A 17,360-nucleotide genomic window follows, 5' to 3' on the forward strand; every position below is an offset into this window, starting at 1 on the left:
CTGGGCTGCTGTCCGGCTTGGTCCGCACGGCCAAGAGGAGGGAGAGAGAGAGATAATTTGAGAGGAGAGAGATAAAATTTAGGAGAGGAAATTTTAACTTTAGGGTGTATTTTTCCTTGATCCTTGGGTATTTATACTAACCCTTACTTGGGCCTCAAGTAAGGTTTATGAAACCCAAGATTACCTAAATTGCCTTATTTCCTAATTCTTACTTCTCCATCTTTTATTTTAAAACCAATTCCGTTTATGAAAATTAATTAAAAACTTTTCCTTTTTCTTTAAAATACATTTAATTAAATAAATATTAAATGCATTAAATTCTCCTTTATTATTTATATAATTTATTAAATCATATAAATACTTTTAAAATTCTTTATTGAATTATAAAAATATTGAAATTATATTTATAAAATAATAAAAATACGGGGTATATTCTCAACTTAGCTTCACTCTCTCTCTAATTTTTTTCCTCTCCCCTCTCTCTAGAATCAACCGCCTTCCACCGCCTTCGTTTTGCTCCCCCCCCCCCCCCCCTTGCCGGTGATCGGTGATGAAGTCTCACCAGATCGCGATCGTCGGTGAGACCCCTTTGTTTATTTTCGTTTTTCTTTATCTTTTAGGTTTCGTCGACCAAACAGTGCTCTCAAAAGGTCTATGTGACCCGGTCTCACCCATGGTTGTCGGTGGGTCTCGCCTTCTTTTGGTTCTAGATCTATGTAGGTTGTTGTCGTTAGGATGGGTTGTCCCCGGATTAATTGGCTTGCTAGTCGGTTGGAGCTTTGTAGTTGCGGTGCAGGGGTTTTGGTGGGGATTTGGGTTTAATTCACCACCTAGATCAGTGGTTGATGGGCTTTCAAAATGAGAGTCTCGGAGATTATGGACCAACAAAAAGGGTAGCTAAGAATTGTGTGACTTTTGGTCAAACAAATGGTTTATGTTAGTGAAGTGAGCCGATAAACTATTGGTTCTTGTCACTTGGTTAATTGATTGGTTCAAATTCTCTACATTTCCTACTATGTTGTACTTCATTAGCTAGTTAGCCTCTTAATCTTTTGTTACTCGGTTTTATAATCTGATTAATCCAGCATTGTCATGGAAAGTAGAAAATGCATCTTTCAAAGATCAGCTTTTTTCGTTGTTGCTGAAACTAGAATCATGTGAATATGCCTTTTGTGGCTTTTCTAGATTTGCAGTTACTAATTCAGTTTGTTAATTGAACAAGGAACTCAAAATCATCCATCTACTTTCCTCTACTTCTTCCCATTCACTGTTTTGCTCAACTACCAAAAAAAAAAAAAGACGAATGGTTTATTTTTATTTTTTTTATTCAAGTGAAGGAAATAGAGTTCCCAAAGCTAAGAAAAAGAAAACAAAACAAATAAATAAAAACTACTACAGACTCATAGCTAAGGAGGTATGAAACGTGGGAAAGCCACACCTCTCATATCCTCTTCTAGAATTTTACTTAGAGTTGGTGGAACACCTTCTATGATTTCGAGTCTCGTATCTTGTAGTACACCTTGGTTGGCAAGCCAATCAGCTGCCCTATTGCCTTCGCGGTAGACATGAGCTACTCTTATCTTCCATGTTGGATCGTTTAGCATTGTGCGGCAGAAGTTCAATTCATGAGTGCAGGCAGCATCGTCTCTGCTGTTGCTTTGGAGTGCTTGTACACAGGACAAACTGTCCAATTGGATTTCCAGCTTTTTGATTTGAAGGTTATGAGCCAATTCTAGTCCCTTAGTGAGTGCCAGCACCTCCGCTCGAAAAGCCAAACAATGTCCAAAATTTGCTGTAAATCCTGAGATATAATTCCCACAATGGTCACGTATGACTCCACCACCACCTGCAGGTCCAGGAGTGCCTTTGGCTGCACCGTCACAATTCAAAACGTACCAGCCATCTTCTGGGGCAATCCAACTGATGTTGGTTTCGACCCTTGCCTTGTGGTTGCTGTTGCCTTCTTCCTCCATTTCTTGTAAACACCTACGTGTCTCGTCAAAGCGCACTTGTAGAAATGCACCCACATCAATTGGGATTTCAGAGTGACGTCCAAATACATGGCAGTTCCGCCATCTCCAAAGCCACCATATAGTCAGTGCGAAGAAGGTAGGCCAGTGTTCGTGTAAACCTGCATTTTCCTCGTTCACATTATCTACTATCCACTCTTTAATGCTACCCTGCCAAAAGTTGTGGGCATTAGCTCTCCCACCTAATCTATTCCACACTATTTTTGCAGCAGGGCAGTCTCGCAAAATATGTATGGATGTTTCCTCCAAATCACCACATACGAAGCATTTAGGATCATTTGTCATCTGCCTTTTGAAGCGGTTCATGTTACCCAGAATCCTGTCATGTCCTGCCATCCATAAGAATGCCCTGGTTCTTTGCTGTACGGGTGTTTTCCAAATTAGGTTCCAGCTTTTATCATCAAACCCATCATCCTCGTGCCTCATTATGCTAAGTGCAGATTTTATTGAGAACCTCCCATTTTTGCCATCTTTCCAATACACTAAGTCCCCAATGCTTGGGTCATTTTTCAATTCAAATGATTGAATTAATTGCAGTATATCAGCGTGCAAGTATGGCGAGAATAAGTCCCATTTCCAACCAAGATCGTGTTCCCACATCTCCTCTACAGTAGCTCCTGTGATTTCCATGGGTATATTTTGAGTGGCGAGGTTGCTAAGAGGAGTGTCAGTTGCCCACTTGTGATCCCAAAACAATGTTTGTGACCCATTACCCACCGCTGTTTTCATCCCTTCACAAAGAAATTTGGAGTTTTCTGTGATTCCCTTCCACACGTTGGAGCTGTCCTTTTTAGGCTCGAACATATCAATATCACAACGGCCCTTGCAGTACTTAGCACGTAGGACCCGTGACCAAAGAGCTTGAGGTTCAGTTAACACTCGCCAGCCTAGTTTGGTCAAAAAAGCAGCGTTTGATTGTCTGGAAGACCGAACTCCGATGCCTCCATGTTCTTTTGGTTTCTGAAGTGTCTCCCAGGATAAGAGATGTACTCCACGCTTCTCTTCCGTACCACCCCAAATGAACCTTCTCGTTCTTTTATCAATGTCATCACAAATCGTACGGGGTATTTTTTCCGTTTGCATAGAGTAGCATGCTATAGTAGACAGTGTGGATTTAGCCAGTGTAATGCGGCCTGCTAGAGATAAGTATTTCGTTTTCCACCCTGAGAGCCTACGGTCTATTTTTTCACATAAGTGGCTAAATGTGGCTCGTGTTACCCTACTTGTGATAGTAGGCATTCCTAGGTAAGTACCTAGATCAGTAGTAACGTTCATACCCAGGGCCTGACTGATATTTGCTTGTGCTAGCTCACTGACATTCTTTGAGAAATAAATTCTGGATTTTGATAAGCTGACCTTTTGTCCGGAGGCATTGCAGAATCTGTTCAAGCAGTTCTTCATGATATTCGCTTGCTCAACATTTGCTTCTGTAAATAGGATGATGTCATCCGCAAAGAAAAGATTAGAAAGCAAGGGTCCATTTCTACTTGCCCGAATAGGTTTCCAGTGACCATTAACTATGGCTTCCTCTATTGTTTGGTATAGCCGCTCCATACACATGACAAATAAGTACGGTGAAAGCGGGTCGCCCTGCCTTATCCCCCTAGTTGGTTTGAAGGAGTTGGATGGCTCACCATTCCATAAAACTTGGAGGGAAGCAGTTGTTACGCACTCCATTATCACATTAATTAGAAGCAAAGGAAGGTTTATTTGCATTAGGGTATCCCTGATGAATGACCAACGTAGTCGGTCGTATGCTTTTTCGAAGTCGATCTTTATTGCCATAAGACCCTTTTCCCCTTGTTTTCTTCTCATGGTGTGCAGAACCTCCTGAACTATCACTATATTGTCAGTGATTTTCCTCCCCGGGACAAAGCTTGATTGGGTATTCGAGATGAGAAAGGGCAGTAGTGGTTTGATACGGTTAACAATCACCTTAGTGATTATTTTGTAAGCCACATTACATAAGCCAATCGGGCGAAACTGGGCAGCATGTTCAGGGTGATCAACCTTGGGAATTAGAACAATGTGTGTGTCATTCAAATTTGCCGGCAACCCTTTACCTTCAAGTACTGGGATTACCATCTCATACACTTTATTAGCAACAATATCCCAATTCTTTTGATAGAAGATAGCTTGGAAGCCATCCGGTCCCGGGGCTTTGAGTGCCCCCATATTCTTGATCACTAGGTCCACCTCATGTTTTGTGTAAGGCAAAGATAATCTATCCCAGTCCTTCTGCAATAACTCCGGGAAGACGTCGTTTGGCACATCAAATAAACTGGGCTCCCCTTCATCCGTGAACAGTGAGGTAAAATAGTTAACAATCTGACTTTTAACTAAATCTTTATCACTGATCCAGTCATTATTGGAGTCTTTTATTGCAACTATTTTATTCCTCCATCTTCTCACTATTGTGCTTAACTGGAAAAAAGTGGTATTTCTATCTCCATTCTTTATCCATTCGACTCGCGATTTTTGATACCACAGTGTTTCCTCTTGCTTTAATACTTCATCTAGCTCACTCTGCAGTTTGAGTTCTAGGTTGAGTAAGTAATTGTCTACTCGGGTTGACAGTGCTTTTTGAATGCCAGCCAACCTAGCTAGAAGTATTCGTTTCTTTTTAAAGATGTTGCCAAACACTTCTCTATTCCATTGTTGGAGATCGTCAGACAGTTGGGCCAAAGCAGGTATCAGCGTAGAAGAGTTATTCCACTTACTTGAGATAAATTCTTTAAACCTCTCATGTGATAACCAAGTAGCTTGAAATCGGAAGGGTCTATTAATTGAATGCAATGGGACAAAGCCATTGGGTGAGATAAAATTGGGCAATGGTCAGAGTGGGATGTGGGAAGATGTTTCACTTTAGCTTGCTCAAAACGCAGTCCCCATTCGCCGTTACAAAGAGCTCTATCAAGACGCCCACTTTGCCTTGTCTCCGGGGTTAGGCCACGAGCCCAAGTATGTGCCGCTCCCGTGAACTCTATCTCAATTAGGTTCATCTCATCTACCCAATCATTGAACCTTGCTGATCTTCTATCTGTCTCGCTGAACGATCTGTTTCTTTCCGAAGGAAATCTAGTATCATTAAAGTCTCCAGCAATGAGCCAAGGTTTATTATTGGTGCTTGCAAATTCTCTTAATTCATTCCACAACTCTCTACGTTTCGTGGGGTCTGGACTCGCATATACCGCAGTGAAATACCAAGGAGTAGCTCCTGTTCTTGTAATATCCATAGTAATATGCTGGTTGTGCTTGATGATTGGCTCAACAGTGACCAATTCTGGCTTCCAAAAAATCCAGATGCCACCGCTGAACCCGTTTGCATCCACACGAGTGTGGCCTGAGTACCCTAAGGTCGACGCAATTGAGAGGGCTTGATCACCTCCCATGCGTGTCTCTACGAGGGCAATAACATTAGGGTGGTTGGTTCTGACAATTTCTTTCAAAACTGAAACAAACGCTCTACTTCCCGCACCTTGCACATTCCAAATCATGCACGTAATGGGTAAGGTATCCGGAGCTAAATTCGGGGTTCGTTCTTCCATAGAAACTGGGATTGTTCGTAGTGTGGACATGTAAGCAAGGCTTATCAACCGTAGCAGGCGTTGGATTTCATTGGGCAGTAACAATGTTACTACCAGCTCCGGGGGCGTTGATATTGGCTCCAACCACGAGTCTATCCGAACTTCCAGTATGTGGGTCAGGGGGCTCGTTGTGTAAAAGTATGGTTTCTCCATTGGATGTCCTGCAAACAGAGTTTTTTTCGGGGGGATCTTCAGACTGATCACATTGGGTGGGTGGGGTGGTGAGGGAAACATCATGGTTCTGTGTGGGGGGTAGCTGTTGTTCAAAATTCTGTGGGATTATTTCTGTAGCCTTGGTATGTGCTTTAAATATTAGCAAGGAGTTTTCCTTGCCTTCAATGGGCTTGAGAATATTTGATGCTGGTGGCTTGAGAGTGGCATTTAGGTTAACATCAGAGAGGACTCTAGGGGTGTCTTGTAGGGTAGCTTTCTTTTTGGCTTGGTACACTTTGGAAGTAGTTTTAGACGAAGTAGAATTGTGATTATTCCATGATTTCTTCCCTAAATTAAAGGGAAGGGAGTTATTGGAGATTCCTAAATTGTTTTGGGATTGGATTCCCAGATCAACCGTGTCAAAGGAAGTTTCCTCTTCATTGGTCATCACATTATTCTCAAGATTTACTCCGTTATTCACTCCCGAAATTGTAGTGTTTACCTGGCAATCTTGATCTCTTAATATTGAAAATCTAGAACCAATCCCTTGATTTGCGGCAACCACCGTATTTACTGTTTCCATTATTGAGTTACCACCGGTTTGACCGTGTTGGTCAGCCACCTTAGCACCACCATTGTTCAACTTTCCGGCCACATGATTAGCTTTGCTCTGTCTTGGTGGTCTCTTTCTTATTGGTTTTTTTACAAGCATCCAGGACCCAAAGTCCTCTTCCTCCTCTGGCTTCTTTGTCACTGTATGAGAGTTATTGATGGTTGTGTTTTGCAATTGATCATTGATGTTTTTCACCGCATTTTCTTCCAAAGCTCGTGTTCGAAGCAAGGGACAGACTTCCTCATTGTGCCCCAATGTTCCGCACTTGAAGCATACCATACGTATGCCTTCATATTGGACTCTCCAGATTTTACCTTTTAGCCAGAATTTTGAAAGCAAAGGTTGGGTGAGGTCAATTTCTACACTTAGTCTGGTAAATTGACCTCGATCCGCTTGGGCAGTGGATTTATCAACCCTTAGTACTTTACCTATTTTTGACCCAATTTTGTTCAAGAATTGGACATCAAAGTACTCAACTGAAATGTTGGGGATACGCACCCAAGCAGTAAGTACTTTGATCGGAGCATCATCCGGGACGAAGTTAGGCACCCACTTTCGAATTGTTAGATAGTTGTCATCGAGCATCCATGGTCCTTGGGTAAGTACGTAGTTGTAATCAGCCGAGTTTGTGAACCTCGCGATGAAGTACTTGCATCCTATATCCGTTAATGCTAATTCCCCCTTTAGGTTCCATTTCTTTTTTAATCTTCTCATGAGCCCCATGTATCCCAAGTTGCCATCAAACATCTTGATTATTAGAGAATTTCTCCAAGGTTTTCTCATTCGTTTCTTCTCCTCCTTAGAGAGCAGAATAATAGGGCATCTGTCATCGAAGGTTATGTCTTCTGGGGCTATATCATCATCTGAAACATCATCATCTTCTTCATCCACATCAAACGGTTGGATCTCCAATGTAGGGGATGAAGGACCTCTTAGCATGTCTCTGAAAGAAGGGGGGCATTTGGTGTGCGTCCCTCTACAGTGTTAATCCTTCCAATGGTTTCTGTATTAGTATGAGTCTCATCATTGGCTGCATCTTCCATTTGTTCATCCTGAGGCATTTGTTGTCTATCAAATATATAGTTTGTGATCTTGCGCTTAGGTTTTTTGTTCGATCTTGCCAACAGATCGTGTTCTTGTTGAGTTTTTGAGTTTTCCGTGTTTTTCATAGAGAGAATTTTAAGTTTTTTTTCCTACTATAAACTGTGACACGAATGGTTTATTTTTAGCAAAATCAATTCTATTTTTGAGTTATATACGATGGTAACAGTTACGTAACTGTTGATTCCTCTGTTTTGTGGTCTGTTATGTAACTGGCAACACAATTCATTTCCATATTGTGTGTTTTCAGTACGACTACATGGGTAAATTAGTAGATGGTAGGGAAGTAACAATCAATAGAGGGGACATAGGTCCTATATGATTATCTCTAAATAACTATAAATTAATGATAAAAAAAAGTAAATCGAACGTTTAAGTAAAGTGTATGACCTATTATTTTGAAACAAAGCTTGGACAACAAATTTCAATAATCACGTGACTCGTGTGATTCTGTTGGAAGGAGGGTAAATCTAGCTCCTGGTGTGCACTTAGCTTACATTCAAATAGACAAATTATAGGCACGAACAAAGTTGTAACAAAGCAATATTAGATCGGATTATAGGTACGGATCCTATAGAGTTTTAATAAAAGGTAGAGTTGTATACTTGTATATATCTAAACCATACATTTTAAAATCAATGGCTCATATTAGTGGGAAGGGAAAACCAGATGGTGGATATTGATGAGAAAAAATAGGGGGAATTTTGGAATGATAATATATGAGTCATTGATTTTTCATTCAATGGTTGATATTGGTAGAGTTATTTTTTAGAACTCTAGAGGATCCAAAACCTAAGACTTCAACAAATATTCTTCATCACTTCACCCATTTGTATTACATGTTTTGTTGAACATTAAAATTGTTACTTTAAAGATATGAGTATTTGGTAAATCAAGTTTCAAAATAGGGGTATTTGGTGAAATAAGTATTAAAAAATAGGGGTATTTGGTGAATTTGAAAGTAGGTTAACGGAGCACCAACAACACGTCATTAGTAAGAGTATCTGGGGTATTAAGTTTTATTTTAGGGACATTTTAAGTACTATAAAAACTTGATAGACATCTGGTGAATTACACCAAAACTCGGGGTTATTTCATAAAAAAAATCGATAATAATAATAATAAAAAGGTGGCGACCACGTAATGAAATGTTCAAGCTCAGCCGGTAAAATAAAAACATTAATTTAATAACTCATCAGTCTTACCAAAAACAGACTAGATAGATAACACTAACAGTAACAGTGGAGGGAAGGAGAAATGGGTACGCAACATTTACAACTGCCACTAACATCATCTTCTTCATCTTCTGCTGGTCCGTCTTCCATTTTATCTCACCGCTACCGTTGTTCTAGCTCCACCACCACTTCACTGCCTTTCAATCGCGCCACCACCACCACCAACCACCCTGCTAATACTACTCTCTCTCTTTCCGTCAACCATGTCAACCGCCGTCCCCGCCGTCGTTCGATTCAACTCGCTCGTGTTGGTACGGATGACTCGGTGGCTTGGGTTCCCGCTACCACTACCGCTTTTGAGGAAGAGGAAGGGGAAGACGATGTAGAACCAGAACCTACTCCTGAGGATCTGGAATACATTGCCCAAATTAAACGAGTAATTGTCTCTCCTCTGTTATTAACTTTGTCTTATCCTTTGCAGTTTTTTAAAGGTTATTTTATTTTGATAATTTTTTAATTTTTTTAGGTTTTGAAGCTGCTGAAGAAGAACAGGGACATGCTTTTTGGAGAGGTACATAATTTTAGTTCACTGTTCTTCAATTTTCAAGTTTGTTAATTCAATTGTTTGCCAATAGAAGTTATTTTTCATTTAGAAATGTTTAATCTAATTTAGCATTTCTCTTTATAATTTGTAAGGTGCTCATGATTTTAAATTGATTTTATGGACATCAAAGTTGCCAATTATTATATAATGGACCTCGGACCATGATGTACATCCTGGTCGGAAGAACCAACTCAAAATTTATAATAGGTTCATGATTTTATATATACGAAGTACTACCTCCGTTCCTTAATGTTCTTTACGCTTACTATTTGCACGAACTCCAATGCAATATTTAACCACTTATATATCCATTTCCGTATGTGAAAAAATTATTAAAATTTAATATTTTGAAAATACATAACGAGACCAATCTAACAAGATCTTAAATGATAACATTTTGATGTATATAACAATGAGAATCTACGGTCAAAGTTTTCATACTTGGGACACATATTCCAAAGCGTAAAGAACATTAAGGAACGGAGGTAGTATATGTTATTTTTCGCTGCTGAAATAAAAAAGAAACATATGTTCACTTTCACTTTCGCTGTTGTGGTACAAGCTAGAATAGCCATATGTTCTTCTTAGGCTCCGTTCTATTGGACCTCGAGGGTGAGGAAGAGTAAAGGGGTCGGGTGCTAGATACTTGTCAAGGGGCAGGGAAGTGTGAATTCATTCAAGAGAGTGAAAGGAAATTATCTTGTGATTAGCAACTATTTCGCTTTGATCAAACTTTCCGAGTTGCTAGTCTCTTGGCCAAAAGGTCTAGCCTCTGAAGTTGCCTTCAATGAAAGAATGTTTGAAATAACCGAGAATTAAGGCGAAAGATTATGTTGTTTTTATTTTTACCACCTGCAAACCAACAACTAAAAACCCTAACATTTCTCACTAAGGACGTTGATAGACTGGATTGAAGTGCCTAAATCTCACCCAGAATCTTAGTGAACAAAAACTTAAATGTATTTGTTTAGCCTCAGATCATTAAGTATGCCATGATTTTTCTACCTTTATCACCAAAACTAAAAGCAATCTCATTCACATTAATCTCTACCAAATATAACATGTATTAAAGATGTCCTGGTAAGCTATGTAACTTCCTAAGTAGATAGGACTAACTTGACTTGTATTCCAACACTCAAATTTTAATCTAAATCATGCTAGCTAAGTAAATCTGATAAATCATGCCTATAATGAAACCTGCTTTGCAAATTAATTTAGGGGAAAAAAAACCAAAATAAAATCAAGGAAAATTTGTGAGAAACAGACCTTATATGATAATATTTTTCTCACAAAAAGAGTTTTAAAAGGTGTTTTTTCACAAAAAGTACAACGTAAAAGGTCTTTTTTCAAAAAAATTCCTAAAATCAACTTATGACTTGGAAAGTTGGAAGCTTAAGTTAAGCCCCTGTAACCTTGTCGTATAGTTTAAGCTTGTCATAGCAAGTGTTTAGGTGATTATGCTTCTAATCAATCTTTTTTTTTTAATTTTCCTGTTATCCTTGATAGTTGATACTGCTTATGTCTTTAACATACATATTGTGATCTCCGCTATGTAAGGATATTTATGTATGCCATGATGATGTGTAGTTGCATGTAACTTGGTACTGCTGGTGTGGTTCCTTTTCTGCCTTTTTTTTTTTTTTTACTAGTGATGAGCTTTTGGATATGAACTTTTGTGGGAAAAAATATGTTATTTTGTTTTAGGATGTGGGGTTACTGAACAAAAAAGATGATGTATGTTGGCTATCATCCCGAACTTCATGGCATGCATTACACGCCTTAATAAGTGTTTCCTGCGTCCAACTTTGTAGGTCAAGCTGACTATTATGATTGAGGACCCCAGAGAAGTTGAGAGACGAAGGTTGGTTGGAATCGATGATTCTGATGGACCAACAAGGGAGGATTTGGCTGCTGTTTTGGAAGAAGTAAGTGTATTTCCCTTGTTCTTTCACCTATTCTGGTCATTAAGATTTTTCTGTGATACTGTGTAGCTAAATGCCTGTGCTGATTCATTTGAGAAATCTGAACTTGGTATGTTTTCTGATTATGAGATTGAGGATGCCCTACTTTGTTCTGCCTTAGAATTTTTATCTCGAACTATACATAACTATTAAAGCAATCAAAATATACCTTCGACTGTACTTTGCTAGCCTCTTTTTGTGCAGGCCGATATCTTACATTCTCTTCCTTCGTTTTGATAGAGAAATTCATTTCCATATATGCATGTTGGTATGAAGTCTTACTAGAGTCTTCATGTGGGGCTTGCTGTTTTTGGGGGTGGAGGGATTGCGTTTCATTCATAGATGGCTTATAAAGGATATTAGGGGGGGACCGTGATGCGAACTTCAAATTCTGGAAATTATGTTCCACATTTCTAGAGTGAGCTCTTGGGCAACTCTAGTTCTGAATGTCCTGATGCATGATCAGAAGGATTGAGAATTCATCTTCTAATTCAATAATTGACCTTGCACTGGTTACTAATGATAGTTTGAAGGAGCTGGAAATATTATTAAAACTAGCAGGAGCTCCTGGCATGATAAATTGATAATTTGATCAGTCTCTATTAGGTCCTAATCAAGCTATTGAAGGACCATGGTTGACATCAGTCTGCCATTATCCATATAAATATTGGTGAAGTTCACATAAGAATATTTTTTCCGATATTTTGATTTGCTATAAAATACAAATGTTTAGAACCTTTTATTTCATCGCAACGTGTTTTTGTGCTAAAACATAATTACAAGGTTCCGTACCATCAATTCATGCCACCACAAGTGCAAAGCGCAGAGTACCACCCATAAAATGTCATTTCTGTGTCACCTGACTGGCACCATGATCTTGGTAACAACCATAGTCGTTTCAGATGCTTTACATGTTGTGTTTTTTCTGAAAACTATGAATTGTGTGGAAATATATAATTATGCTAATGGCTTGTTATTATGTCTTTTAAGCATGTTTACTGATTCAAAGCAAAAGTTGAATTGATGAAAAAGTTGATCAGCTGAAGCTAATGACTAAGAGTCGCAAGAATTATGAGTAACAAGGATGAAGTTTTAGGAAGGTTGGGAATAGGGCCTTGTATGGGAATTATTTTTATCAATCGTGGTCCTTTTTTAGGTGCATTATTTATGATCCTAATTTTCCGTACATAGAGAAATATGACCATGGTTTAAATCATGCTTTGTCAATCAAGTAATTTCCTCTAGAAAGTCGGATGTTACCACACGATTAATGGATATCTGATCGCTCGTGTGCTAGCTGTTGTTTACACAAGAAGGGAACTTATTGTTTGTTTTATGTCCATTCAGGTTAACGAAGGAAAAATTCCACGAGATCGTGATGCTCTGCGTATCCTTGCAGAGGAGATGATTAACTGGCCGAATTTAGAGGTAATTTTAACTGCTACGCATGTCTCTATATTGGTTATTTTATCCCACTACTTTTTATTAGTTTATGTTAATGTAAAACTTGAGTATTAGACAGATATACTGACACCACTTTTTTGTTTGTTTATGCTCTATCTTAAATTGATGTCAACTGTTTACTTATAGATTTATGCTTCTAATGTACACTTAATTGCTTTTATTTATATTAAGATCATATTGGTTGAGCTACATTGTTGTCCCCAATCCGAATCAGTAATCCCTCCTTCCTGAAATGTCCCTGTTAGGAGTGAGGTGGGAAGTTGAAAACGAGGCATAAAAATAACAAAACAGTGCATGATAAAGGTGCAGTATTTTCTTCAATAATTTATGAACCCCTCAGCATTCAAAAGATCACTAACTCACTCTCAAAGCTTTTCTCTATAAGCTGTAGTTGTTGTACTTATTATTGAGGTACTTAAAATCTTTCAACACAACAATTCTTGCATGCTGAATTTTGACTCTCTAACATTAAGGAAACCTCATGCTCAAGCTATACATTGTCTTAAATTTGTATTCGAGGCATCTGTCTTGTGTTTATTAATAGGAACTGTGTTATAGTTAGTCTGTTCATAACAATGAGAGACAACAACTTGCAGTTCGAGAATCAAAGCAAATCTACAAGTAAGTTGTTCACACTAGGATCCCAAAAAGCGTAGGATATTTTAATTTGATAAGGTGTTCCAAACTATAGATGTATGTTATACACTTATACTTGAGGTGAAATTTTGTCTTTCTAGGAGTACAACCCTTCAAATAGTGTAATTGATAGGAGATAGCCAAAGAGTATAAAGTTAATGGATTTTAGTTTTCAGGAAATTTTGATACCATCAATCCTAGTTGGCCAGCTATGACACCTCTTCTATGAACTGTCCCATCTATTGCTAATTCCGTTCCGAATCACTTAAAATTGTTTAAACAGTTTAACAGTTTTCCTTTTTCTTAAAATAACCTTTTGTCTTTTCTCTCCTTTTCCTACCTTCCTTTCTTCTTCTCTCTCCGAGGTGAATTCAACGTGCCTACTAGGCTTTTATGAGAAAAAACTAAAAATATACAGATGGGAGTAGAGGGAAAGTGAAACAGTAGTTGATTGAACTACTGAATTCTGTTTGGGCAACTCGAGAACAGAATTAGAAATGGGAAGATTGAACTTCCACGGAAAAGAGGAGAAAGAAAGAGATTAGAAGAAGCAGAGGATTTTTATTAATTTTTTGAATGATTTGTGGAGATTGTGCTGCTTATAGAATCGCTCAGAAAACAGAAATTACAAGAAACTGGTAGTTAACTGCTTTCCCAGCAGGTCTGCAAATCTGCAATGCAGCCAAGTCGAGTCAAGTATTAACGTTATGAGCTAAACTTGTTAAAGAATATTGGTGTTCTAGCATGCTCGAACTTGAACGAGCTTTTAATTTTTTTGTTCGAGCTGAGCTTGTTTAGTAAAATACTTGTTTAAGCTTGCTCGTTTGTATTTTGAGCTCGAGCACTAAATCAAACGAGCTTCAACAAATGAGCTTTGCAACCCAGCCTCTTTTTATGGAGATAAAAGAGAAATTTAAATAGGTATTATCCGGAGGATACCTTATATATATATCAAAAAGATGGGGGACGACTGGATTCGGTGAACGCTCCCGAAACCTCAACAAGGGGTTTGGAATTCAGATGATGAATTCCAAAGGCGAGCATCTCCTGACTGTAACTGCGGCCCGGGAAACGGATTGGTGCCGACGGCCCCTCGGCTCCACGCAGGCCAGCCTATTTTTGTGTTTTGGAATTAGGTTGAAGCCTTGGCTTCAACAATCCCCGTGGCCAACTCGAAGGAAGTTCGATGCAGAGCTTTTTGGTTGTTAAGTTACAGTAGTGAAATTTTTGGACTATATAATTATACTTAATAATATATCCTATTATTAAATTATAAATTTTAAAGAAACATACTTTTTCATATTATTCTATTAAAATATACGAGCTATTAATGAGTTATAAATTAGATGTTTATGAAAACGATAGTGTTCGAGTAATCATTTACTAAATGAGCCTTAAATATTTGCGAGCTTGTTCATTTTCTTAATGAACGAGCTTTAATTGATTTTTGACCGAGTTGTTCGTGAACGTATCGACTCATTTGCACCTCTATTTCCGGCCAAAAACAAATACTCCCTCCGTTCTTGTTTATTAGTCCCCTTTCCGTATTGGGATGTTTTTTTATTAGTCCCTTTTAGAACCTTTCCTTATTTGTGCAACAATTATTCCCCTTTGACCCTTATATTACAATTGTAATTCTCTTTTCATCCCAAATAAATATGAAAGTGGTCCCTTTATTTTCTAATTTAACAACACTAAACACTCCACCTACCCATATTTTCTTAATTTTTTCTCAATCCTACTCACATGGGTGAGATTCTTTAGAGATTCACATAGTGGATTGTTCAATATTTCATAAGGACTAATAAACAAGAACGGAGGGAGTAACTAAATTCTAACAGAATTTCTATTTTTGCGGTTAAAGCTAACTAACATCTGACTGGACCTTACATTCCTTACCTCTAAAACAAGACTTGTCCATTGTCCTCAATTCTGTACAAATACCTGATATTTTGGTTCCCAAGTAGCTTCAGTAGTTATTTTTGTGCTTAACTACCCTTTTCTCCAAGAACAAGAAATTGAAGTTGAGCCTTGTTTCTGTGCTTAACTACCCTTCTCTCCAAGATCTGTGCTGGGAGAATTAGTGTACTGTCAGGCTTGTTATTGAACCAAGTAGGAATATGTGCTGCAGCAGGCAAAGTTCTTTTAAAATATTTCTACTGAGAAACATGAAATACTGGACGTATTTGGGCAGTCTCAAGATGTTGTAGCTTTTAAGCGACTACACCAAACTTCTCCACAATCTGAAATGGATCAAAGAATCAAGAAGCCATTTTATCATTAGATCCCAACTTCAATGAATGATAATGATGAATGATCCCACCTTTAATGACTACGAGCTTGTCTTAGTTTGTTTACCACAAATTTTTACCACCTCAGTTTGTCCATCGGTTTGAGGATGATAAGAAGTGGAAAGTAACAAATCAATGCCTTCAATGGAAAATAACCACTGCCAGAAATTGCTTTAAAAATATGGGATCTCTATCATTGGCTATTGACTTAGGCCAACCATAAAGCCTAAGGCCCTAAACACATAATCCAATATAAACCTGTGAAACATCCATAAACCATAGCAGATAAAATTAGCATACTTGCTCAATCTGTCCACCAGTATCATGATTAAATTCTTTACTGAGATGAAATCCACGGAGATATTAACCCATATCTCTTCTGGGATTGCCGAAGGTTGAACTAATCCGGGTGATGATACAGCTTCATGCTTGTTTGCCTGAAAATTCATCTAATCTCTCACAAAGTTGCTAATATGCTGACAGGCCTTTCTAATAGAAAAAAGCTTTCACCCTTTTTATGGTAGCATCCCTTCCTAAATGTCCCCCCTGTTGAGAAGCATGTAACCGTTGCAAAATGGCCTTGTCAAGGTTATCATCTGGTCTAGTTAGGAGTTAGGAGCTTACCTTTCTTCCTTATCAACCCTTCACCAAGTAAACGGGTCAGCATCTTAACCTTACTGAAGCTTGTCTAACAGCAAATCTGTAAACCATCATCAAATCTTATCCTTTCAGTTACTACTCTGGATTTTCCTCCTGCTCCGTTTCACCACCAGTGTCACTATTTCAGGTTTATTTATAGGAACCTTTCTTTCCCGAGCATGTCTCCTTCTAATCCTTTTCCTGGGACCTGTATTTCTTGGTTTTAGCCAAATGTTTTTAATTAAATTGGACATTAAGCTCCACCTACTGTCTCAAAGTCAAATATCATGGTTTCCTTGCATTCTTGTTTTTATTGGCCTCTAAATGGCATCAGCTTCTCATCAAGGTACCCGTTTTGTTTTTTTGGTTACAGGCTGAACCTTCGAAGAAAACGACAAAGAACAAATCGCTCTACGCAAAAGCAACTGATACTGGTATTGATCCTGTAGTAGCTGCAAAGAGGCTCAACATTGACTGGGATTCAGCTGCTGAAATTGAGCCACCAAAAACCAGTGATGAAAGTGACGTGCCTCCAATATTGGTTTGTTTCTGTTCCATTTCTGAGCTTGCTTGTATCCAATCTTTCATCTTTTCTCATAATTTGATGCTCTATTCTTGAAATGCCTGGTTTTCTAGGGTAGCTGAGCTCCATGCAATGATATTAGACCAAGAAAAAAGCGGTGAGAACAGGACACCTAAAATTTGGTATATAATAGGAAATCAATAATAATTGAGCTATAGTTCTTAGTTTCTTACAATGCACAAATCCTAGCTAATGAAAAATGCTTTAATCATTTAACAAAAACATTAATAGGTTTTTTGAGCATATTCAGATTGATGATAAATCTATTTAAAATCTATTGTGTGTGTGCTTACAGAAAGATATATTCAATTTCAGGGATATGGAGCATTGTACCTTGTCACCGGTTTTCCGGTCATAATCGGAGTTTCAGTTGTTTTGATTTTATTTTACAACTCCCTGCAGTAAAGATATGTTCATACTTTTCTTTATAGTGTAAAAGCTTCTTGTATTCATGAATACAATTAATTAGGCTTACTGCTTGCCTATCGTGTATATTGAGAAAAGCTTTTAGTTCTTCTGCTTA

At 38.2% G+C, this 17,360-nt stretch overlaps 2 protein-coding genes across 4 annotated transcripts; one reads left to right on the forward strand and one right to left on the reverse strand.

Annotated features, from left to right (window-relative positions):
- Positions 1-1,406: 1,406 nt before the first annotated feature.
- Positions 1,407-5,578, reverse strand: LOC130465578 (uncharacterized). The gene is made up of 2 exons (XM_056834393.1): positions 4,751-5,578; positions 1,407-4,556 (listed from the first exon to the last, which is right to left on the reverse strand). Exons 1-2 carry the CDS (start codon positions 5,576-5,578, stop codon positions 1,407-1,409), a joined length of 3,978 nt encoding a protein of 1,325 aa, XP_056690371.1.
- Positions 5,579-8,677: 3,099 nt separating this feature from the next.
- Positions 8,678-17,360, forward strand: LOC110796275 (ycf3-interacting protein 1, chloroplastic). Of its 3 annotated transcripts, none has more exons than XR_008929315.1 (7): positions 8,679-9,095; positions 9,186-9,230; positions 11,075-11,188; positions 12,572-12,652; positions 16,628-16,795; positions 16,891-16,959; positions 17,153-17,360. XR_008929315.1 is itself a non-coding variant. In XM_056837981.1 (7 exons), the coding sequence occupies exons 1-6, from the start codon at positions 8,742-8,744 to the stop codon at positions 16,897-16,899; spliced, it is 771 nt and encodes a 256-aa protein (XP_056693959.1). In that variant the 5' UTR covers positions 8,679-8,741; the 3' UTR covers positions 16,900-16,934; positions 17,153-17,360. The 3 variants fall into 3 exon arrangements, 2 of the variants coding, with proteins under 2 accessions (XP_021857010.1, XP_056693959.1); XM_056837981.1 differs by having other exon boundaries at positions 16,891-16,934; XM_022001318.2 differs by lacking the exon at positions 16,891-16,959 and having other exon boundaries at positions 8,678-9,095.

This window comes from Spinacia oleracea, chromosome 1 (genome assembly GCF_020520425.1).
Source record: "Spinacia oleracea cultivar Varoflay chromosome 1, BTI_SOV_V1, whole genome shotgun sequence".
Classification (NCBI taxonomy): Eukaryota; Viridiplantae; Streptophyta; class Magnoliopsida; order Caryophyllales; family Amaranthaceae; genus Spinacia; species Spinacia oleracea.